This window comes from Metopolophium dirhodum, chromosome 8 (assembly GCF_019925205.1).
Source record: "Metopolophium dirhodum isolate CAU chromosome 8, ASM1992520v1, whole genome shotgun sequence".
NCBI lineage: Eukaryota > Metazoa > Arthropoda > Insecta > Hemiptera > Aphididae > Metopolophium > Metopolophium dirhodum.
This window is the reverse complement of record NC_083567.1, coordinates 26,025,542-26,053,400: the sequence shown is the minus strand read 5'-3', so window position 1 is coordinate 26,053,400 and position 27,859 is coordinate 26,025,542. Positions and strand designations below refer to the sequence as shown.

The 27,859-nt window shown below is 33.3% G+C and overlaps 1 protein-coding gene across 2 annotated transcripts in view; it reads right to left on the bottom strand.

Moving 5' to 3' along the window:
* Positions 1–314: 314 nt before the first annotated feature.
* The window catches only part of LOC132951180 (uncharacterized), a 143,095-nt gene continuing 115,550 nt past the window's right edge, over positions 315–27,859 (bottom strand). For both annotated transcript variants that reach the window (XM_061022940.1, XM_061022939.1), the window contains exons 4-5: positions 19,469–19,980; positions 315–2,914 (exon numbers count right to left, since the gene is read on the bottom strand). In XM_061022940.1, coding sequence (XP_060878923.1) covers positions 2,031–2,914; positions 19,469–19,980 — 1,396 coding nt within the window. In that variant the 3' untranslated portion in view covers positions 315–2,030. The remainder of the gene's footprint in view (positions 2,915–19,468; positions 19,981–27,859) is intronic.

The following is a 27,859-nucleotide window of genomic DNA, read 5'->3' as shown; positions in this document are numbered from 1 at the left end:
GTGGAACCCCATCCCAATGTCTGTGAAACGAATATTTTATAGTAATATTATACTAGTAACTATTATTTAGGTGAACTTTTGTTCCAAGTAAAATATAAAATAATGTTCTCGATATTTACATACATCTGGCGGAACCCTTGAGATCGACCCACGGAGCCCTTTAGGTTCCGCAGAACACACTTTGGCAATCGCTGCTTTTAAATGATCATAGCCAGAGTCGTCGACCAAAAGATTTGATCGTGCCGCTCGTATTGTAGCGGGAAAACTCGAAAAGGAATAGAAACAGCGAGAGCTTATCACGCATGATGGTTGGTAAAAAAAAAAAATAAAAACAACTCGTCGAATACGTTTTGGATTCAAATGTTATATTATTATTATTATTATTATTCCCAATAACACTAATGTATCAATAAACAGTTTGTAACATTAAAAAAAAAAAAAAAAACAAACGGAAATCCGAACAAATGAATTTCCAAACGGTGCCGACTAAAATCGGCGTACGTATAGTTTTTATGTATATTATAATATTATTCGCGTTTAACAATTTATAGTATACAATATAAAATATTATACTTATAATTTATTACATATTATGGTTCATGGAGTCCCGCGACCGCCGCCTCAAAATATCACACACGTCATGATCTACACGTAATATCGTATAGTATCATATCATTAAACTAACAGTCGGCCCAACCGTGCTGATAAGTAGGTTTTATCATAGGCTAAGAACCCGAAAAAAATATGATTCAGTATAATCTTCAAAAAAATACGGTTACTGCCGTATAATTTTGAGTTGGTGGGTTTGTCTTCTGTATACAGTATATACCTAGGTAATTTCGATTTCAAAGACGCTATAATTATAACGGTTTGGGGGTAGGTTATTATCCGTCGGCCAAACTGTGCTGATAGTTCTATTTTATCATAGGTAATTATAGCTACAAACCTGAATAAAAACTTGATTCTGCTGCCCTTGGATTAACAAACAACATATGGTTTCTGCACAATGTCGAGTTCGTTGGCAAGTCTGCTGCAGTATAGCATATAGGTATAATCTTGGTTCAGAAACGCGGTATAGGTTATAACGTTTGTTGGGGATCTGACACGACCTACCATCACGCAGAGGCGGACGGAACATTATTTGTATACAATAATAATATTAATGTCATAATAATAATATATCAATAATAATAATAATATAATGAGCGACGCGTCACGGCGAGTATTACAAAACTTACTTTACGACAATTAATTATAATAATAATAATAATAATAATAGGTAGATAATAATATATTGTTATAATATTATAATAATATAGTTACATTAACGTTCATATATATATAAATAATTATGTATAAAACGATAACTGTACACGCCGCCTCGAGAAGAAGAGACCACTTACACGATCAAATCTCCACTGGACCTGTGATGTTGCTGTTGCTGCTGCTGATCCTGCTGGTTGTGCGGGTTGTGATGGTTCTGGCGGCGGTGCTGCAGCTGCGATTGGTGGTGGTCGAACGCCGCCCGTTTTTCGTCCTCGAACGTGACCATCTTGTCGCGGCACGTGGCCGGCTGGCGGGGGTGGCCGGGCGAGCGTGGCCGCGGCCGTCCGTAACGCGGACGGCGGCAGCGGCGGCGGGATCTTCTGCATCTCGATGGCCGAGCACAGGTCATGCGCGCTGGCGCTGCGCGGTATGAAGTACTCGGACACGACGCCGCCCGAATAGTGGGCCGTGGTCCGGTGGTGGCCCATCATGGGCTGCTGCACGGAACACCGGCCGGCCGACTGCCGTTGGAACGGTGGCGGGGGGCGCGGGGGAGCGGCAGGCCACCTTCGTCGCCTCCACTGCCACCACCGCCACCGCAACCTCCGTCACAGCTACCGCCGTCGCAGTCGTCGAACGCGGGCGGCGGCAATAACGGCAGTTTAGGGGGCGGAGGTAGAGGCGGCGACGGTGGCGGGGGCAAACGGTTTCAGGTCGATCGCCGCGGCTGTCGCGTCCGACGGCGGTGGCCCAAAGTCCCCGTGTCAGGAACCGGCGGCCACGCCGTTGTTTCGGTTGTGCGGGTGGGGCGGCTGCCGTCCACGGTTCTGCGTGTGAGGCGCTGCGGACGAAATTGCGCCGCCACAGTCGTCGTCGTCGCAGCCACCGCCGCCGTCTACGGCACCGGCCACCGTGCACACGACCATGTTGATGTCCTTGTGCTGCAGTTGCTGCTGGTGCTGCTGCTGCGACCACATCCACCACCAACAGCAGCACCACCGGCAGTTACGCGACATGGCAGCCAGTTCGTCCTGCAACAGCTGGAAACACATGGCCACCACGGCCATGCCGACCAGTATGTAACCGGACGACACGAACACGGATACATCCTTGGTGGACTCGACGCCGCCCGGCACCAGCTCGCCGAACCCGATGGTGCCCAGGCTGGTAAAACAGAAGTACGAGCCCTCCAGCAGCGTCCACCGTTCGAGCTTCTGGTAGATGAACGCACCCAGCGCCACATACGCGGCGACCACGGACAGCGACAGCAGCACGGGGACACGTTTCTGTCCACCACCACCCGACAGGCCTACGTTTGCGACGTCCGAATATGCGGCCGCCCCCGAGACGGTTTCGAACTCGTACGGATGACGGTAATAGTCGCCGCCGCCCACGTGGTTGCTGGACACCGTGTTGGGCGGCGCTCGCTTGCCACCGCCCGGCCTGCCTCGTCCACCACCGCCGCCTCCGTCGTCCCTGTCTTCCCGGTTTCCGGGGGAACACAGTCTCGAGTAGACGCGCCGAAAGTTCTTGGCCAACGTCTCGCCCATCGTGGACAGGTACAGCAACATAAGTGGAATGCCGATCAGCGCGTACACGATGGTGATCACTCGGCCCCAAGGTGTCTGCGGTGTCACGCTGCCGTAACCTGAAAAACAAACAGACCGTTGGTGATCAGAAACGTATATTTAGGGGAGAGAGTTTGGTCGTTATATAATTCCACATTTATGAAATTTTTTTTTAAAAAACTCGTTAACAACATGGCATAAACATCATTGCGTATAGATTTTTCGTCGTCAAAATAATAATATAGGTATGACGCGTATTATTAAGAATATCATAAACTATAATATTACGGTAAAAATGTATGGCTGACTATTATGTTACTCTATTATCATAATAATTCCAACAACATATTTTATAGTTATACTATAGCCTATATAGAATAGCTAAAATGTTAGTATATTATAATATTGTAGTTATAATGCCATGGATAAATATTATGCTAACTATAATTTATAGTATTGTGACAACAGTGACTTTAGAGTAGTGAATACTAAACGTTTTAACTCATCAATCAGACAATCTAACTTTTATATTAGCTTCTACCAGTGGCACCGAATTATGTTTTTTTTTTATTCTGGAAAATAAAAAAAATATAGAACCTACCTATACACTTTTCACTAACGTAAATCGAAAATAGTGGGGGCTTAGCATCTCACACCCTCTTTTAAAATAACTATTTCAATTTTACAATGTTAATACTTATAGTGTATACATATTTTCTAGTATAGAAATCTTTTAATACACGATTCAGTTAGGAACACTTAATATTTAAAGGTCTAAGTAGAAACTACTACCTATAAATGTTTTGATTGATCAATCTATATTTTATATGGCTTCTATTATATTTGTAATTATGTCGTACGTACATTACCACAGCATCTGCACATAATACACTAAATACTAATTTTAGTCGTCGTCAGAATTTTTTTTTCTTTTCATGTATCTAAATCTAAAAAATATGATCTTGTGGTGATGTTCTTGCGGGACAACGGCCGTCGTCCGTCAGCTATAAATATAATATATAATATAAACTACTTAAATTACCGATCTACCCAACTACACTGTAAGTTGTAGTCGTGTTGGGCATTTACAAGAATAAATCGAGTGGCAAAATATTGTTAAGTGTACATGTGAGTGAATATTTTGTATTACATATAATCATATTCATATATTTTCACGAAGCACTCGTCAGCCGGTCGCCCTGATCGGAAATACATAAAGTGTCTCTTGTGGAATTACCAACTTTCTTTACATTTTATAAAATAAAATCGTATATTATAGAGTATTGTAAGTGGTTATCGTTTGATGAAAAAATTATCTTATAACGTTAAACTTTTTAAGGATATTATCAACGCTTTAATTGGCCGCCATCTTAAAAACGTACAATACCTAAAAATAAAAACAGGATATTTTTACTGAAGTTGAGTATACTTTGAACTTTGTTCCTTGAAAACTATAACAACTGAAAATTGAAATATTTTATCAAATTATAGAATCTAAACTCTTCGGAGTTACAGAAATTAGTCAATTCACGTGGCTCATAAAACCGAGAGTGTATTAAAAATGTTAATTATGATATATAACACCACGGCAAATGTCAATAAACGAAAATTGGGTAAAGTATTTAATTTTTTTTAGTAAACGTGGGTTATCTCGGACACGGTGCGTTTTCAATCAATATTTACGGTATTTTTTTTTTTTTAATTCATTACATATTTAGTTCTTCACCGAAGTAATTTAAGTACCCGAACCGCAGTGTCTATAATTACGTTAAGGGCACACACACACACACGTGCGCAATCACATTTATAATATATATGTACTATATACTACCCAATACTGGAAATTGTACCCTGACCGCCATTTTAATTTCGTTATCGATATAGTTTCGTCGTTCACGGTTTTTGTCACGATCGAAAAAATAATATGTTATAATGTCAATATAATATACAATGAGTACTTATATAATATATGTCTACGTGTATTATTAATATTATTATTTACATTGGACGACATCAATATCGCACTGTTCTGTGGCTCAGAATATTATTCTGGTCCCGTGTAGCGCGTGTTCGAGGTATTGTTATATATAATATTATGTATACTAAACACACGATCGTATCATAATTATTACATTTCAATACAACAATAATAAATAGTAACCTATATGATATATAACGACAATAATTATGCACTCTGACCCAGTTTAAAGGTTGTAAAGCCGTGAGTCCTGTTTGCGGACATAGGGATATGATATGTTATAACTATAATATATATTTGTACGAATGTTTAGTGATTATTCGGTGGACGTATTAATTATTATTTACTATATGTATAGAGCTGCGTGCGTATAGGTGACTGTGGGGTGTATAAATTATTATAATTTCCTAAAAAATTATATATTGATGCAATAATAACAAAATTGTGGAATATTTCAATGTATTATTATTATCCCTACGTCATATATTATATAATATAGTTATACCGTTTTAATGTTTAGAGTTTAGAATTTTAGATCATACAAGTTCATTCACTAGCCTCAAAAACACATTCAACCATTCAAATCCCCTAATTTCAAACCTCTCATCCATTACACTTCGTGATAATCCATCATGCCATCTTAAGCGAAATTGGCCCAGAGACCTTCTCAACAAAAAAAACAAAACATGTTCCAACAACATTAAGAATGAAAATCGCAACTCTAAATAATATTTACTAAACAGGATGTTTTCAACCCACACCTGTGCTTTTAGACCTAACTATACATAATATTATTATATAAATAATATTATGTCATATAAACCAATACACACCCGACGACTTTTTAAATGTAAACGGACGTGACTATACTACCCTAACGGACGTATATAACCAAAGCTATGCGAACAAAAAGAGAATATAATATTATACTTAAAATCTTTACTGACTCGACAAGAATGAGCAACCTAATTAATTAAAATTTGATCTTTTTCTTTTTAAACTCTATATACAATATACCATAGTCACAAATACTTGGTATCGCCATAATAATATTATACTATACGCCAGTATATAAATAAAATAGTATTGTACAACTGCATAATATATTATAGTACATAAGAAGCGCACCGACGCCGGTTCGTACCCGGCCACAGGTGACATTTTTCTTCGGACAAGTCACGATGTCCGGAGAGAGATGCCGTCATCCCCCACACGGGCATGGCAGAAACCTACGGGTGCCCAAATTGAAATTCTGTCAAACCTAAAAACACGTGTTTCAAATTTCAATCAACCGTTCCAACCGCCCCCCCCTCCTCCCCCACTACAAAAACGACAATACAGCTATAGTTGCCGGGCTTAAATTTCAATGAAAAAAAAAAAAAAAAATTTAGTACATTTTAGGTATATAATATTATTATATCTATAGTAGTATATACTATTATTATACATAATAATATACTCGAGAGAGAATCGACCACGTCGTCGGGTACCACGGTTTATAATAGAATATTATTATTAAATATTATATTGTGTACAAATGGATGTAGTGTATATCGTGGTCGTGGAAAACGTGTATCGAAATATATGGGGGGGGGGGGGGGATAAAAAAGCAAAAAAATATCAACGAAACGAAGCCCTAAATTTTTTTTTGTATTTACTCCCTACTCACGTATCGAACCGTAAACACGACGTTAATAATGGCATTACATTTATATAATAATAATAAATACGGTGCGTGCCATCGAAGTCATAATATAATATATATAACGAAATTGTTTCACTTGTGCAGTGTAAAACATCGAACGATTCAACAACAAATACACTGCGAAAATGCGTACAAATTTATCGAAACTCTTAAATTAACGATGACGGGGAAAAAAAATTATTGATCATCGAAGAGAACAATGAGAAAAATTAATAAATATAATACAGGCAAGCCTGAGCATTAACGAGTTAAAAAGTTAAAGTTAAGTTAAAAAGTTAATTTTGTTTTAACTTTTTAACTTAACTAGTTACTTTTGGCTTTTCATTAATTTAACTGTAAACTTACTAAATTTCTTTCTTAATTAACGTGAAATTAACGAGTTAATTTTTCATTTTAAGAAGTAAGTTAAGTTAATTTATTGTGTTTTTTAATTTTATAATATTTCACTATTTCAGTCTATATCGTTTTCATGTCAAAAAATATGTATCATAAATTGTTTAAAGTTAAAAATTTATATCATTCGAATCTAACTTATATGGAAATACTGTATGAAGTATTAACATTATATCCTATTATTTAGTTTTGGGTTGAGCAAAAATTAAATACGCTAGCGTTGTATAAACAAATTAACTTTTTTTTAACTTAATAAAAAGTTAACAAAAAGTGTGAATTAACTTTTAACTTAACTGAGTTAACCTATATTTAAATTAACATTTAACTTTTAACTTTTTATTATTGGTGCATATTAACTTAACTTAACTGAGTTAAAAAAAATCATTAACTTGCCCAGCATTGAATATAGGTACCTATATAATAAACATAGTTAACATTTTTCACCAGAAAATTGGTAAATTTTATAATATCGATTTATCATCGTCGTCTCTTTTATAAATTTTATTATTATCATCAGTTATCAGTTATTACCGCCCCTTACCACTTCTTTGCAGCAATTTTCGCTCGCGCCAATTTTCCGAAGAAAGTAGTCGAATTACTACGCTCATCTCCACTTCTTAAAACTAAACCCATACCAATATATGGATAGTATCAAACTTGGACAGTATCTAGTTAGAAAGTTAATGTTGAGCTGAAAAGTTACTTTTAATGTAACGTTCTAACTTAACACCTAGTTGGTATTAATTCGTAATACACTTCTAACCTAACGAGTTTAATTGAATGCATGAAATTATATAATCTATAACTGGTTAAAAACAATAATTAACTCATTTTTGTAATCACTGGATAAATTGTAATCTCCCGTAATACAGATGATTGTCGACTGAATAATACTTAATATACATTTAGTATATGTTCCGGTAGTAAAGATATTTCAAATATTCAAAATTCAATGACTAATAGAAAATGCTAATACCTATAAACTATGATAAAAATCTCATAGTATCTTCAATTATTCGTTTTTATACGTTACACCATAAAAACAAAATCATCGATATTTTCAAAAACTGGTAATGCATAAAAATTCCTTATTTTTCTTAATTGGTTGGGAATTTCAAATTTTCATCCCCTCCTTCTATGTGTCGACTAAATCTAATTTTCTACCAGAAACCATTATCTGCAAAGTTGAATAAAATCTAAGCATTTTTACTTCTGTAAAATAGGTGATGAAAGAAACCAAAAAAACCATTATAGCACCCTACTTGATATTTTTCCTCTACAAGATAAATCTTTGAATCATAAAGATGTTTTTGTTAATAAATAATCCATTAACAACAAAAACATTACGAAAAATCGGCCTGCAGAAAAAAGTTATCGTGTATCCAGCTCAAAAATATTTTATGTTAAGCAATTTAAAAAAACACATTGTAAAACAAATGCATTCATCATCGTTCCGCTTAGAATCTAAAATGTATAACATTCTGTTATGATAAACATTAAGAACAGAGTATTCATAGATGGACACGACTTGCCATTTATATCGGTCATCAACTCCAGCGAGAAAACGGTAGCCTCATTTTTTGAGTTACTTAAGTGCACCGAATTCAATCATCCCTAAACCTATAGGTATGTGGAAAATAGTTGATCACAACAGAAGCCCAATGATCCACGTCACTAAGTACATCAATAATATTATGTATCTAACTTATAATATTCTCCTAATGGTAAAATGCACGTCTATTTTAATTGTAATATTATGTTAGATTGCTGCATAATATAATCTCGAGACGGACATATTTTTAAATAGGCCGATTTTCGGTCACGGATTTCTTATATTATGCCGCTATATAAATCGACTTGGGCGTTTTTTTATTATAATACTATTATCGTACGCCCATACCATATAACACGCGTACAACACCACATTCAACTCTGCAGGTATTCGTAAAAATTATGTTTCTTTACATCGCACATTTGCACATATTATGTATCTATAGACTATAATATAATATAATCTAATAATAGAGTATACATATCCATACATTTTATACCCATGATTGTAGTATGTACGCTGCTGAATCGTATTGAAAAGCTATTCATTCCGCATTCGTATGTATTAGATTTTCCTCTCAGTTTTCTTAGTAAACGACCATTATTTTTGAAATCCGAGATGAATATTATTATATTTATATAATACACGGACGTTTCTCGCACACGCCCTTATAACGTACCACTTAGCTGTCTACTGCTGCAGATGGTACTTATTGGTACCTATATCGAATATGTAGGTTTGATGATAATAATAATATACAAGCCGAATATTATACGCATCTATTATAGTATTGATAAATCCGACGAGTCTATTGTTGCCTACCTTTTTTATAGGCCGTTAGCGCATAACTATTCCAGCTGTTATATTAAGAATTGAAAAATAATTAAAATAATACATAACGTGATTATATTTTAAGTTTGACCAGATCTGTTGAGTGTCTTTATTTAAAAAAAAAAGTAAAATATATAGGCAACTTACCTATATAATATTATGTTAAGTTACTCGTATATAGTCGTATTCATAGATCTATAAACTAAGTTTATAGTTTATGGTCATATTACACTATCGGTTCAGTGTCGTCCTTTCATGACGCCAAAACTAATATATCTACTCATTACAGGTACCGTAAATTGTCATTATTATATTATATTGTTAAAACATGCGGTGCACTAACGTCCGACTGCATTTTTTACCTGGAGGATGCGCAAACGACCGGCTTCGGTTTTCAACGCAGATTGATCTCGTCACTTATTGTGTATGTATGTGAATACGAGACCATCTGTTCGTCTGTGCTATGAACCGTTCTCCGTGGTATATTTTTTTCACTCTGATTTTTTTATAACTGTTATAAGTAATAATATATTCACCCATGTGACTTCTGCAACTTTGTTAGTTTGGGACTTCTTCTATATTTCGGAGAAGATACGTAGTATTTATAAAAAAGTTCACCGCATTAATTAAACACTCGTGTCTCGTATAGTCTTTCTCGAAACCGGAACTCTATTCTCCACGAATCTCCTGACAAAAAAACCATCGCGTATAAATAAATATATGTTTATGTTGCACGATCTGTCGTTTATTTTCCGATAATAAACTTCTGCACACCGAAATTCCTAGTTTGAATGTTAATTTGATTTTTTTCGTACGAAATTATTATTATTGTTATTTTGGTTGCCAATATTTGCGTCCATGTTCTGAAATATTATACAAACATAACTCTCGCACGTCATATTTGTATGACTAAAAAATATTATTATTACACCGGGTGGTTTTATTAACTAAACCCGGCGATAAAAAAATCAAACCCAGACGATTACAATAATAGGTACTTGCTTAAAAATCCATTTTGTTTTGTAATTTTGAGAATTGATTTCTGTTGAAGACAGATAATTTTTGTATCTAATTCAAATAAAATACGAATAATAACGGCGGTTATTCGCAATGAATAACTCTCAGCCAAACACATTCGCAAACAACCACTAAGCTAACTCTTAATGAAAAATTACTAGCCTCCAATAAATAACCAACACAAACCAACAAAACTAATTCCACCACCTCAACTCAAGACAACTCTCAAACCACCTCAAATTCTCCAATAAACCACCTCCAAGGCAAAAACTTCGCAGAAACAACAGCAAACTCCGTTACGTATCGATAATATTGAGATTCCATGTATCTGTATGGAAAAAAGAGTACTAACAATACTCCACTCATGGAAAATAAATGGTAACCTCCTCAACTTAATAAAAAATTTCTTAACAGACCGAACATTTTGCGTCAAAATCTACAACAAGATAATATCATCACCACACACCATTGAAAACGGACTCCCCGAAGGGTCTGTACTTAGTGTCACTCTCTTCCTAGTAGCAATAAACTACATATGCATAAACCTACCCAAACCAGTTAAATTTATACTCATATAATGAGAACATGTGAGAATATATAATCATAAATTGCGCCAAATACACGGAAGCCCGCAAGACCCTCAAAAACCCCATCACACTCCACCAAGCACTCAACGAGGACAATATGGACGCAATCAATTCATTTTTCCATAATATAAACATAAGCCATAAATTGTAATCTATCTAATGTACATTTATGTTTATATTAATTTAATGTAAGCTAAAAACCTTTGTTGTTGAAGCCCTAATAATTTTATAGAAAAAAAAAACATCTATTATTATATAGGTATGAGATTCATGTGACCAAATGTCAACATTCAAGATTTGACGTTAAACTTTATTTATTTATAGCATTATAAATAATTCAGGAAACAATTATTTAGTAAAGTCGAAATGATTATACAATTTATAATATGTATAATATACACAATTCCCACGATAATTTACTATTTTACATTACTTCTACGACAGTCGAAAATCACGTGGGACATTGTCTAATGTCTATTATAGGTACCCCTAACCAAAATATATTATGTAGGTATTTATTTATTTATTCAACTGTACTTATTTACGTGTTATGATAAATATTATATTTTAATATATGTACCTATAGTTATTGTATACATTATTTATTATTGCTTCTTTATTTAGAAAATAGAAAATAAAATCCCATTGTATAATGTATATATTAATGATTTTTTAAGTCTTATAGGTCAGAAACTCGTTGTCTTTAAAAAAACATGTCTGTTATATTCGTGAAAATAATTATATCTACGCATGGTTTTACGGTATAAAAATAACTATCAGTAAACATTAAAAATTATTAGTTTTAAATATGGTTTTCGATGTCATACCTAGTTTAACAATAATATATGTACTTTGTTAAATTAAAATTATGATATTATAATACTTTTTTTGTATTACACACATATAAATTATTATAAACGGGGGCAGCTATATTAAAATATTATGACGGTTCTATAAAATAAACATACATAATATATGTAGGTACTATATAAATAAAGAGGGTAAAAAACAATAGCGTGTATTAAATTGTACAGCTCAGTTAGTATATGTATAATATATATATATATATCACTCATCTACAAATCCAATCTGACCATTAAATTGAAAAAAAAAAGGTTAGTACCGGCGAATTACAAAGAGGGGATACGATAAATGCCAATCATGTGAGAACAAGGCGTGGCCTATGGACATATAAATAACATGCTATACGACAATAGCGATTTTATTATTATTAGACGTAAACTTTGATCCAACCACATAAATTATCGTTATATGTTATTGTTATGAATTGTGGTGATCGATATTATATTATATTGCAGGTCGACAATGAAACAATTTTTTTAGTTTTTGTACGATTCTATCATATAACATTTATATTGTTGTTTATAACCTTTTTTATTTCCAGATCATGATTCGTCTAGATTCGTAATATTATATTCAATAATATATTTTTTAGTTCTAATAATAATAATAATAATAATAAAAAAAACGCAATGAACTCTACGAAAATATCAAAATTGAATGCGTGTATGGGAGAAAACGATGTTTTATTTTTGTTCAGTTTTGAATATAACCGTTTTAATCCAAACGGTGGAACCGTGATAGAATAATAGTCTATGAAAAATAAAACTGGTAATATAATAGTATACAGAACATAATATTATGTCAAATGGCTATAGATTATTTATGAGGGGCTAGCGCGAAGCGTGTTGCTTTATTATAGTTTCCAAGCATATAATATAGACACCTATAGTGCAGTGTAGACGCCCAAAAGGCGTATATAAATTATACTAGCGCGTATTTTTCGGAAATATAAAAACAACAACCTTACACGGAAAAAGTCGCAACAAATTAAGATGAATTATTAAGGGTCGCACCGTCAGGGGGTTGCTTATCCTATATTATATTATAGTATAATATTTATTTATTTTTTCCGACAAAAATATATATTTATTTAAAGAGAGAGAGAGCGAGAGAGAGAGAGAGAAATCCATTCGGCAACTTATGCGCGAGTTTAACTTTCAGAACCGTTTTCACTGAATATAATATTACAACGATAAACTCTCTACCTACCTATACATAATATACATGTGAAGTCTCCAGGTTAGCAGTGTTGTACGCCTACACTCGTTTTAAAAAGACAAACAGTTTGTCTTTTTAAAACGAGTGTAAGTGTATACTGTATAGGTACTTATATAAGCATTATACGCGTGCGTGTGCAGTGTTCTGCTACAACTATTATTATAGATATACCTATATAATAGTACCTATACATTTACACGGCGATACTGAATTATATTAAATATTGCATTTGAAACAAGTTAGGACGCGTTATTATACGTATAATACGCAAAACGTACCATTTTATTAGAATAAATACATTTCCACCGTCGTGTGCCGTTGTGCCAAGAAGTACGCGCGTATATTATATCGGCCAAACACGATCCATATAATATATTATTATAATTATTATTATTTTACGCGTTTGAATTTCGTAGTTAATTAAAAGTCACCGCTACAGCGTCGGGTACGGAATGCACGCGTGGACAAAGGTGGCGGCGTGGTATTCACAATATTTTATACAGTCGAGCATATTGTATTATCGCCATATATATTAAATTATACTATTAAGGAAAACCAAAAAAAATGAATATATTGAAGCGAATTCCGATGGTCACGTTCCGGTGACGGCGTAATGGATACAGAATATTATGTTATGTATTTTCGACGATCGTAATAATAATATACAATATTTAACGATTATAACGATACCACCTTATAGAATTAACCAATTTCCTAATTTTTTTTTTAATTGTTAGAGGGAAATATTCTACAGCCCGCATCGATCTCTGTTTTTCAATAATTTATTCTCAAACTTCATAATATGTCTAAAAAAACACAAGATAAAAAGCATATTTTACAATTTTTTAAAAACAATTATTTGAAATAAAAGACAAAATCAGAGCTCGATGCGGACAGTAGAAAGTTTACTTCTTTCAGATGAAAAAATAGTCATTAAAATCCGACAATTCTACAAAGCCTGAAAGTTATTCCCGTGAAGTATTTTTTTTTGATATAATACACCTTATGAAACCTCCCTAAATAGATATCGGGTAGTGGATTGGTGGAAAAGTATTATAATTGAGGTGGCAACTAAAATATAAAATTTTATTGAATTTCGGAAAATTTGAAAAACTGGCACCGGGCCCTGTATATTGTACGAAAGCGTCGTATAATATAATATAGTAACTATATACCTACGTATACGTATATTATACGATTAGCATACCAACGACGTAGATCAGTCGTACGCAAACGTATACACTACACAATATATACGTTGGTACCTACAACACTGCAGCACGCAGTCGCTCGTCGGGTAATTTATTATTTCCAAATCGATGCTCGTGCGAATGAAAAACGCACAGCAATGCGACGACGAGTTTCATGGAAATTCTTCGGCTTGGTGCAGTTTCAAGAGATTCGTTTGGGGTGTACACAATATAATATATTATCAGGGAGCCAATGGTAACATATTAATATTATTATGGTAAACACGAGGTGATATTCGAGGACTGCGGCTGTCCAAAAACATAACACAGTACAACTACCTACCTACCACTTTTAATATTTTGCAGGAGAACCAGTTTACTAAACTGATAGTTTTTGATAACACGGTCTACGTATATTATACGATTAGCATACCAACGACGTAGATCAGTCGTACGCAAATGTATACACTATATATATACGTTGGTACCTTCAGCTTACACTGCAGCACGGTAGCTGGCCGGGTAATTTATTATTTCCAAATCGATGCTCGTGCGAATGAAAAACGCACAGACATAATACGACGACGAGAACCGTTGAAATTCTACGACTTGGTGCGTTTCGAGAGATTCGTTCGGGGTGTACACAATATAATAAATTATCAGCGCTACAGTGATAACATAATATTATTATGGTAAACATGAGGCGATATTCAAGGACTGCTGCAGTCGTGTACAACAGTGGTGGGTTACTCACCCGAAAGTCGATTATATTGCGAAATACAACAGACGGTGTTTGCCCATCAGCTACGGCGCAGGTTTTGTGGACGGTGTTAGCGCGGGGCGACCCGTATCATAGGGTAGGCATATTATATTATTATTATCGTTTTAAAGTTATTAGCAAATTATTCGTTTCGCGACGAATGCGACGTCTCACGTTTCACGCCAACGTGGCTAGAATTTTAATTTTTATCTAATTTAATTTTGACTTTAATATATTGAACTGTATATTAAATATTATCGCCACTCGAACTGCGAACAAAAAAAAAAAAATACCTGCCCTCTATATTATATTATTATTATGAGCTTGGTTATCGCCATAGTAATTTGTCCGTCGATATACACATATTATGGATACCTACTTATATAATGTATACTGCACTTTGAATACACACGAGTTTGAGAGAGAGAGAAAAATGTAGAAAACATAGAAAAGCATCGTCTCACTGTGGAGATATCCGAATGATATATATACGTGCGTACATTTCCATAAGGTCGAGTAACGTTTTTCTTTTCTCCGCCACCGCCGAACAAATAAACGAGAAAAAAATGTGTTTTTTTCAGCATCACAATATTATTTAAACATACATCGCTGAGTTCGACAGTACGCTGAGTTCATATATACGAATCGAAATTACTGGTTAAACGATCTGAATAATTTTGGGCGGGTAATAATAATATATATTATTATATTCGAGAGAAAATAATTATTACAGCGTTTGCAGGGACTGCATAAATATTATGTTTGACGATTGTTTATTTCTTGAGCTGAAATCATTTTAAAGTGCATAATGTTCCGAGGTTGTTTTGATTTAGTGATCTATATCTAACTTCGATTTCTAAACCGAATAATGTATAGCCATATAGGTGATAGTATCATAATATCAGGGTTGCACTGCACTAGAAATTATAGTTATCACATTGTCTGGAGAAGAGTGTTTTGAAAGTTTCAAAATAGTGTATTACACAATATAATATTATAATCCTACATCTAAATATCATAAATTGGAAACGAATGAATTGTGATGTAGAGTTTTCGGAGGTTTCCTTTAGTTATTATGATATTATAGCTATAGCGATAAGACAGGGCAAAAACTTAAACCTTTTCTGATGGGTCCTTTATAATAAAAACGATTTAGTAACTTAGTTAATTATGTAAGTAAAACCATAATAATACTTGAAACTTAATATTTTTCTGACTAATTAGTGGATCATTTTTCTCTTTACCCTGTATATCAGTCTATTTAAACATTAAAGAGTAATAAATAAAATTCATACGATTTAATATATTATCTATTGATAGTATAGACAATTCGTACACAATATTATAGTATAAAATTGAAGTCTCAGTTTCTTTAAAAGTATTAACTGAAACCTTATTGATACAATAGTTTAAGTCAGTAATAATTCCTCTAACTTAGGCAAAGAAATATTGGTAGGTTACGTTATACTTTGAAGCCATTTTAATTTAATTATACTAAAGACAGTAACAATTTATTACAAACCTATAAAGTTATAATATTTTTATTGAATATGACAGAACAAATTTGTTCTGTCGAAAGATAACGGTATAATATATTATAATATAGTATAATAATTATAAATTCTAGATAATAATAAATTACTTCTACAAACAAAGCGGGATAAAGGGGTCATGAGGTAACTGATTTTATTTTAACCTATATTTTTGGTATTCGCGATGCTAAAGAGGTTTGAGAAATGCTGATCTAGATACAGGCAACGATAAATATTATGCATACCTCGAGATTATGATTGGAAATGAAGCATTTTAAGCACAACCGTAAAACCGTGTCAATACGAATAGCCATTTTTAATATATATTTCTGTATTTTGCACGCCAATGTGGTCTACTTAGTAGCAGTTATGATATGATGACCATTTGTTAATAAATCTAATCAATATCAAGACATTAATTGGCGCTGATAAGTATATAATATTAAAATATCTGTGGTATTCCTTTGATTAAAATTGTACTTTGTTTGATAAATTATTTTTACTTCGTCGTGGTATTTCCATTCAGATCGCGATACAATGCAGTTGTTTGAAAACCTTGCGAGTTGTGACCAATCCAAACGGTATAATTGATAATTAAAATTATGTATTGTAAGGGACGACAGTTTGTCTGACAAACACACGCTTATTCCATTTCATAATTGCCAATAACCGTGCATGCAAGATGGTATGCAATTCCATCACGTAATTAAATCTTTAATATACATATATTATATTTTATAATACGTGTATGTGTATTTTATATTGTCCTACTCGTCTAATATTACCAAGACTGTTTATATGAGCAATTGTTTTCGACATTTTATAACGAAGATGCTCGTAATATTATGATTTACATTAGTGGTGATGGAGGTGATAGGCCCTCACCCACCCTCTTGGTACAAACTATATAGTATTTTATATAAATATAGAAATTATGTCTTAGCCATAGATGGTATAAACTATATTATGTAAAATTATGGTGCCAGTTTTTAATTCATACCATCAAATTTAATTAAATTTTTTAATGACTATCCGGCACCATAATTTTACATAATATAGTTTATAACATCTATGGCTAAGACATAATTTCTATATTTAAATAAAATACTATCTATACTATAGATGATTGAAACTATTAAATAATTGATTTATTTCTACCACAATAACAAGTGCTTACATATAAGGGTATATTAGGTCATTATTTTTCTATGTAAAAAATAAGTCTTGAGTAATATAATTTTTACAAATACATAATATGTACTTAGCTAAATATGTATAATTTAATATTTATGAGTGATACCTAAAACATTTTTTTTTTTTATTATTTCTTAAAATTCAAATTGAAAAAACATATTTTATGGATAACAATTATTGTGGACGTTGGATATAAAATTTTAATTAGCCCAGTTTTTGAATCTGAGTTTATCCCCCTTTTATCACTTGTGAGGTAAAACCCGCCCCTTATTTACGTACACAGAGGTATACTCGAAATGATCAATAAACACATGCGATTTAGTTTGTCTAATATTGTTCCTTCTCCATTAAAATATTTTAATTCGTAGCACACTACAGTGAAAGGGGACATCTTTCAGTTTAATTAATAATTTATCAACGGCGAGCTGACACCGAAAAAGCTTACAAAGATTTGACACGTGTCGGTGAAAGTAAAACGCGCGCGTATACCTTCATAATAATATTTCAAAACAGTCGCAAAATATGGTAAAAAACGTAAAGCATAAAATAATTTACACATTTACGTACAATATCACTTCTATATAATTATTATAAATGTACATAATATGTAAACCACGTTTTATGTAGGTACCCACTCTTTTACAAACGAGTCACTTGACATTGTTTTGAATAAACGTTAAAATGTTACTTTACCTCGGCAACTTGTTCGGCATAATTATGACGAAAAACACGTTGTTGCTGACATAACTCGTTACCGAAAGATTAAGTTTTAATAGCAAATTTAACGCACGGAATATTTAATTTTAATTGGTTTTCGTCTGCCTTATATACACTAAGATATGCTTTGAAATGCACGACGAAAAATTTCAAGATTTGACGTCAAAACAAATAATACCTTATCGTTTGGCGCTTGTAGGTTTCGAAGTGTAAAAAAAATTACGAAAACCGTATTAAAACGACTAACGTAAGAGGTATATTATGGCATTCATCTGAAAAAAACCAATTCCATTTTCCTTCGTGAAATAACATGATATTTTTCAATTATTTTGTTCTATGTCAGTACTAGCGAATATAGTGATATAATTAATATTCGGTCGATCGATACATGAATACAATTATATTTGAATAACATCATAATTACTACATCATTGTGACTGTGTGCAACTCAATTTTCAGATATATGTATATTTATTTTTCAATAACTATAATATTTTGTTCACGGTGTACTACCCGACCAACCTTTTATAATAATATGTTTATACTTCAGACCTTTATTGTATTATACATATATACATGAAACGTACAAATATGTTTCTACGTATTTATATGTTATCTAATTTGATTAAATAATAATCATGCCAAGTTGTATTAAAAAAAATTGATTAGTTTAATGGTGCACTACACGATATTTAATCATGGTCCACTATTCAGGGTGTATCCGAAAGTCTTCATCCGATTGAAAAATGTTTATTTATTTTAAAAATGAAGATATAAGGGTGGAATAAATTAAAATAGATTTTTAAAATTGTCAAATTTATTAATCAGTCAACCATTAATACAAGGGTCGCTAACCTGCGATTAACCGTTGCCGAACTTTTCAGTTCGTAATTAGATGAAGACTTTTGAAAGACTTTTTAGGTCAATATTTATTCGTTAGACTTTAATTTTTCGTATGTAAGTGAAGTAGAATTTTTTCTGTTCGAGGAGAGTACATTTTTTTTGTGGATACACTGTGGTGGTTAGCAGAGGCGGTGTACTTAGATTACATAAATATTTTTGTCATGGTTTTTATGTCACACGATATTGGACTTACCGATAGTGGTGATCAACGTCAACGAGTACAGGAACGACGACGCGAAGTTCCACCGGTGTCTCCGGTCGGTCTGGTTGGGACCCCCGTATTTCCTGATCAACGAGTCCTGGAACTTGAGGATTTCCTCTTCGGCCAGCCTGGTCCAGTTGTCCCGGTATAGGATGTTCAGGTCTTCGGTGATCTTCCACAGCTTCTCGACCGTCTGCGCCCTGAGCTTGTCGTTCCGGGCCAGCTGGTACTGCGACTGCGACTGTTGCTGTTGCTGGTGCTGCTGTTGCTGTTGCTGATGCTGCTGCGGTTGGTTGTGCTGCTGTTGCTGTTGCTGCTGTTGCTGGGTCTGTGGCTGGGGCTGTGGGTGCTGCTGCTGACCACCCCGGATCGATTGCACGCTGTCCCGGCCGCCGTTTTCCAACGTCATGAATGTGAAAGCGCCGAACATCGTATAGCCCAATACTATCAGACATATGCCGGCGCCCGAGAGCACGGTCGGAGCGGGGTCACAACAACTGTGCCTGGAAACAAAACGAAAAAAATGTTTTTGTAATCGTTCGTTTTTATAATATGTTGAAATAAACTTAAGTACCTATTTTACCAGTGCCGTGATAACTTTCATTGGTACCCCAGGGCAATAATATTTGGCACCCCTATTAAACATATAACCATTTAAACATTTGCCGCCCTAAGGCACTTAACCGATTTGCCACCCCTTTGGCATGGCTCTGTATTTGAAAGTTTTTAAATTGTAAGCGTTATAGAGCGGGTCACAGCAAAAATAAAATTATAAGATAACAACTGTCATATTAAAGTCTTAAAATAAAAAAACAATCCTTTTCAAACGTTTTGCATATACCTACCTACGGTTCTTGGTGTCCGCACCTTTGTGTTATTAGATGTTGGCACTTTTTCGAGTGGTCGAAACCATATACATTTTATATACGATGAACAAACATTTCGAAAGAAAAGTATTGCATACCGCCGTGGGACATACGTAGAAACTCGAAAGTATGTATAGTAGTACATGCATGTATTTGTTGGACTTTTTTAGATTTATTAATGGGAAATGTGAAATAATAATATTTATGTGCGTAAACTTTTTTACGGAAAACAAAAAGGAACTTTCATTGAGTCATGTTTTGTTGGAGAGCGGAGATTACATACCTACTGTAAATCCCAGCACATTCGAACAATATATTTCAATTGTGTTTCAGTGTTTGGTGTCAAAAGAAACATAGGCCACAGCCTATGGATAAGCTTTGTCCCTTAACCTCGCGAAGACTGTATACTATACTCAAAATAACTAATAATATTAAGAGTATCACAATAGCATCTGCGCATACGAACGGTTTTAAAAAGTATTGTTATTCTATGTTTATTCAAAATATAAATATAAATATTTTTCTCGTAATTATTTTGAGTCGCCACCGCGGTTTATTATGTATTATTGTACTTAGCCATCTATATACCAGCTGTACATCACGATAAAAATACAATTGTATTTAATAAAATTATAACGTTTCAGATCTATACATATTTACATGCAGGCGTTCAATCGTAGGGCTGTGCGATTATTTTGATTAAGGGTCCCGGTGCCAGTTTTTCAAATTTTCCACAATTCTATAAAATTTTATAATTTAGTATATTTTAGTAGTGCCACTTCAATTTTAAGACTATTCCACTTATCTACTACCCGATACCTATTTAGAGGGGGGGGGGGGGGTTTATAGGGAGTGTTATATTGAAAAAATTACTTTACGGGAATAACTCTCAAGCTTTGAAGAATTGTCTGATTTTGATGACTATTTTTTTATCTGAAAGAAGAAGACTTCCTACAGTCCGCATCCATCTCTGATTTTGTATTTTTATTTCAAATAATTGTATTAAAAAAATTGTAAAAAAATGCTTTTTATCTTGTATTTTTTTAGAGATATTATAAAGTTTGAGAATAAAATATTAAAAAACAGAGATCGATTCGGGCTGCAAAATATTTCCCTCTAGCTATTAAAAACAAAATATGAAATTTAGTTGATTTTACAAGGCCGTATCGTTATTCTCGCAGACTGTATTTTTGAGGACAAAATGGTATCGTCACCGGGCGCCTTAATCGAAAATTTTAATCGATTATTCGACTATTTTAAAGAATAATAAATAATAGCACAGTCCTATTCAAGCATTCAATCGAATATCTTATTGCCTTAACACGATGTGAAATCGTATAATTTAATACGTATTAAACACGATAAATAATAATGGTCATTATTTAAAATCAAAATCACTTTCTGAACCGAACAGTTCACAAAACTCACAAATCATATAAGCAAGTATGAAAAATAATTTAACTCTTATGACACTGTTATTCGATTGAATAACTCATTGAACTTTTAGGAATCGTTTTGCCACCCATTAATTTGGTTTGCCAATTAAACAAATAAAATGTATTTAATAACCATGACAAATTCCAAAAATATTATTCAATATGATTACGCACTAAATACATTTGCTCGATACAGAAATGATATTATGAAAAATTACATTGATGCTCTCCAAACGGCTGGTGGAATGGTGGTGGCGGTGGTGGTGGTGGTGATATGTATCGATGTATTACAACTGTTGTACTCGAGCACGGAAAATTGTTATCAATACGCAAATACGCTTCAAACTGTCATTTCGCACCATTAAAATTGTAAATGGATTTTTCGGGAATGTTCAAATGGAACGACGTGACACTATTCCAATCTCCGATCGCAGTACGAAACGGTTATATTTTAAATCACTTCTGCGCAGAAATGCGTCACAGTGGTGAATGCAGGCGAACATTATACGAAGTTAGACAATATGAGATTTGTTTAACATTTTAAATGAAAAACAAACTTCACATGCAAATGGTACGAAGGGACCAAAAGTGCTAGAACTGTAGGAAAATTAAAAAGATAAATAACAAGGACGAGAAAAATATATATAATAAGAAGCGGAATGTTGAAAGGTGAGTTACGAAATGTGGAATCGTGGAAAGGCACGCAAAAACGAAAAATGACATTTTGCCCATTGCAGGGTTGACGTTCCTACGCGTTCTTGCTTTTAGTCAAGAACTTTGACAAAACGTAGAGTGATACAAAATTCTACTGGTTAACAAACGGAATCCAGTTATAATGGCCTCTCTTCAGTTGGAGTCATTACCAAAAATATATAGAAATGTATTTTTAATCAAATCTCATTGTGCAGCTGGTTCATAGAACGCATTAGGTATAATCATAGGTTGTAATTGGTTGCTTTATTATTTTTAATACTAACGAAAGTGATGTACCTACCATAATATTTGGAAAATGAACATATTGACATCAAATATATTACAACGTTGTAGCTGGACTCTGGAGCATAAGGCGATGCAAAGTGTTTTGGGTTTTGATAAAGCAATATTAATATATTAATTATTGTGTGTAAAATATAATTAAATGTTTAAATTCGTTTTGAAATTAATAATATGTTAACGCAATGTTAAGGTTGTTACTTAACGTATGTATGCGATCGTCGCTAAAATGTAATTGTTAAACACAAACCGTTATTCGAAAAACAATGTGTAGTTAAGTATGTCTATATAACTTTCTAAAACACAATGTTACTACAACAGTATTAGTATAATTGCTTTTACTCCCCTCGTAGGAGGTATCGGAATCTTATTAGTGCATACTTCGATACTCGTATCACAACGAACGTCCGAAGTTTAACAATACGGTCATGCAAGAAGAAGAAACCTACAAACTTTAAATGGTATACGATGAAGACGATACGACGAAATCCAAATGAAAATATGTTGGTCTGGCAAATATTTGCGTGACATTAATCATACACGTTTTAGTTTAAACGAAATAAAAATCATCGGTTCTTACTGGAATATTGCTAAAATGTTGAAATAAAATCCCCGACGAGTAATGCAATCACATTTTCCGACGGATGTTAATGTAAATGTATATGGAAATTAATCAGACTATTAAATGTTAGAGTTAATAACAAAATATGCCCAACGAATGTAATTATATTGATATCTACGCGTTACCTACAATACGTCATAGTACCTTTATAATATGCGCTGCAGTATAATAATATCTAATATACAGTCTGGGTCTGATGCTTTTCAATATAATACTGTAAACATCAATACGGAAAACATTCGCTGTGTTATTTGCTGTGTACATATATGATTCGCCGTGTTATTCAAATTCAGTGCTCCGAGATTAATTGAAAAAGAAACAAATAATTAATCAACCGACCCGTCGTAAAACGTAGGTAGATATCAAATGATTTATACAGTTGTAGTATACAACCGACTGCAGACCGTATCTCGTGGAAGCCTTACTTAATATAATCTGTTAATCTGTTTGTGTGTGTGCGTGTGTGTGTGGGTGGGTGGGTGGGTGGGTGTGTGTGTCCTATATAGCTTGCCGTGTACAAGGAATACGGGCAGACTATAAAATCTCATTTTGGTTTTTCTTAAAACAAACGAGTAATAAAATTATTTTGGTCACGTCCCGCGTACGACTACAACCACACGAAACCGTCGAAACTGCGTGTATACTACCCCAAACCTTAACCGCCGATCCCGTACTGCGGGCTACTTCTACGTTCTGCTGTAGTAGTAGTCGTAGTATATAAGGTAATTGAAAAACATCAAATTATAGAAGTACGGCCATTAGCTAATTTGTGGCGGTCGGTGTATGTTCCGAGGGCGTCGCCAAATTTATAGCGGCGCACACCAAAGCTCGCGGTGACCACCATATTATTATTTTTTGATTTGATATAGGTATAATGTACATATACAAATATAATATGTTTACGAGAGCTGTGCCCTAGTGTTCTCGCGGTGCCCATTTTCCCGTGTTTGGCCAAGAGAAGGTGTAGGAGGGTGCACATTGTATATTATTTTAGTTTTCCAACCTTTCTAGCGAAACTTTCGAATAACTTCACGATTTTTTCCATTCAGTTGTCACCACCTTCCCTCAATTGTCACATCGTCAACTTTTTTTTTTTCATTTCTGTAAGGACAGGGGAGGGAAGGGCACGTTGTATTACAATGTTCATTTTTCCGGAGAGGCATTTGAATAATTCGACGAATTTTTTAACACAGATCGCGAGTTGTTGCAAACACTCCCTCTTCCTTCTCCAGATATCACATCATCACTGCGTTTCCCATATTTGGCCAGGTGTGAGGAGGGGAGGGGATAACACACATTGTATTTCAATGTTCATGTTTTTCGGCGAGGGTATATGTATAATTCCACGATTTTTTTTTTACAGATTGTTGCTGCAAACACCCCTCCCCCACAATCCTTCCACGAGTTCCATGGATGTCATATCATTGCTCTATTTGGCTATTAGGAGAGATGGAACACATGTTTTTTAATGTAGGTATCTACCGATTCTTAGGCGGGACATTTTAATAATTAATCCTTTTTTTTTTGTTTTATTGCCTACGTTGACGGGTTATTCAGCTAGCATACAGGCGTGAAAACTGAATATTAGTTTTTCAGCATGCAAATTAGCATAATATTCTCAAATGTCAAACGTTATACCTTCTCCATTTTATGCAGTTATCTAGAACATCCCATTGTACATAATACGAAATATTCTATTTGCACTTGAAAATAATGGTTATTGGTTATAGTATATAATATAAGTATTTGACATTTTTAGATCAATACTTTATTTTATATTTCATAGTTTTTGACAGGACATCTTGCGATTTGCTATTTAATAGGTATTCATCGCTTAAGAAAAAAATGCGAAATCACACAGGATGTATAAGATGTATAGGATGTATGAATAATTTGACATGTTTAAGCACGGTTTAATAAGTGACAAATAATTAAACGACCACGACGACACGACGACGAAGACATTCATAATTTAATTATTTAGGTAAACCTATTATTTATTTATTTTTTGTCACCCGCACGTAACGTATAGTCACAATAATAATATTGTGTTCATAACGATTTCTATTATTAATTATTCAACCCATTCCGTTGACCGCTCGTGTATAGGTACAAGGACCTATATTTATGCATCTAAACAGAAGTTTAACTCTTTCAAAAATATTTTTTGACATAATTTGAATCTGTTACATAACACATTTTTTATAATTCTTTAAGTTGTGTAGGTACTTAATTGAATGACAACATACATTTTTTTATTTCATACTTCGAAGTAAAATATTTTATAAAGTACTTCGATATATAGATAAGCATCACATTTTTAACGAGTACCTATAGTAAATGTCCAAGTCAGAATCATAACTAATACAATAAGAAAGAATATAGAACATTTAATCTAAATAGTTAAATAATTTAAAGGGATAATTATTTGACTTCCTACCTTGTTGTGGTACCCACTCCGCTTCCCTTAACTTTAAATGCTTATAAGTGATTAAGTGTATAAGAAATTTTAAACTCGAAATTTGATTTTTATGTATGTATTGAAATAGGTACTATGAAAAATATTCTGTTTCTCAATATTAAATTACAAAATTTGCGTTATAGTTGAAAAAAAAGGAAAATACTTTAAAATAAAAAACTATAACGATAATAAATATTACATTTTTTTTCAAATGATTTTAACATAGGTATAAACATGTAATAAAAAAATATTTTCGAAAGAGTTAAAACTTTTTGAAATGGCAAATGTAGACACTTGAATGGATCACCTTGTAGATACGAGTACGTGTGTACGTAAGAGTGTGTGTGTGTGTACGCGCGCACAGGCTCTTAAGTAAGTTATAATATACTATTACTGTGTATATAATATCCCTCTGCCGTTCCGTATTGCGTTTTGAAAACTAATTAATAGAGCTGAACCACTTAAATGGCTCGGGTGAAACACCTGAACCGGAATGAATTCCAAACTACCTCTATATATATATTATATTATTATAATGGTATTTCATATTTACTCGGCGAGCTCCATTATTACCATAATAAATATTTTCGGATTCAAAACGTTTGTCGATTCTGCTGTATTACTACAAAAAAAAAAAATTATAATAATAACGAACTACCCTGTTGCGAATATATATATCGCTATGTGAACAGATTTTATTTTATAGTATACTGTTTTCGACATTGACTAATAATTCAATACATTATAATATTCTTGAACATTATAGTGTTAACATATTGTCTACTGGTCGTTATAAATTACTATGAGTTAGTTAAAAACACTTTGACATTATAATATAGTTTTTTAGAACTCAACACAATCCCGATTAGTTTTACAAGATCATAATAATACAGGCTTTAGACTATATCTTGAATTAATCATCTATATTCTATGCTATGCATACCTACAAACGATTTAACTGATTTACATTTTAAGCATTAGATTTTATATTATTATTATAAATGAACAAAAATAGGTAGATACACAATTAAAAATACAATAGTTGAAGCAATCATCACTACAATGACGTTTTGACAGATTTGATATTGTGTTTAATAATATTTATGGATGTTAAAAAAAAAACTAATATAAAGTTAGATGTTAATACATTTTTAATATCATTCAGCGTGTGTGGCGTGGGCATCAATTATTATTGTAAAAGGTAGATATTTATTTTATTCAAGATATTATGGCGTAAAGTATTTTTCAAAAAAAATGAAAAAGACTATTTGAGCGAGGATACTGAATAAGTACAATATTTATCAGCAAAAATTTAGCAAAAATTTTCTCGTCGAATGAAGTGCTGCGATTATCGGGTTTAGCCCCGTAATCGGGAAGTTTTTCGTAAAACGATGAGTTCGATCTCATAATAATATAGCATTATCTCTGACTACCTACCTAGCTATAGCCATAATCACCGTGTAAATATCAAATTAAATTTAATGTATACTGCTCAAAGTCGTCTATCACAAACTGTTATCAGTAATCGTTTGCGTTATCGTCATTATCCGTACATTAATCTTGTCATAAGCTTAGCATTAATTTACTATAATTATTATGCTAGATGTTTACTGTATGCTAATATAAATAAACACTATGTGAATAAAAAAGTATTATCAATAAACTATATAGTACGCGTATTCCTCGTTTATATTGTTACATTCTGTATAATATAAATTACGCACCAAATAAGTACTGTTTAGATAATTATGGGTGGGGTATGTATGGTACATGTACACGTATTTATTATTTGTATTTTAAATAATTTTCTTTTAATTATTGTTCAATAAACGATGCAATTGAGGTAACTCCGTTGCGATACCGCAAGCCAAAGAAAAGGTATACTAGGTGTATTTGTTATTAAATTTCAAATATTTCGATAACAGTTTTTTGTTTTATTTCTACTCACATATTATCATCCATATTATAAGTAACATCTACAATCAACCTTTTTTGTATTTTGCC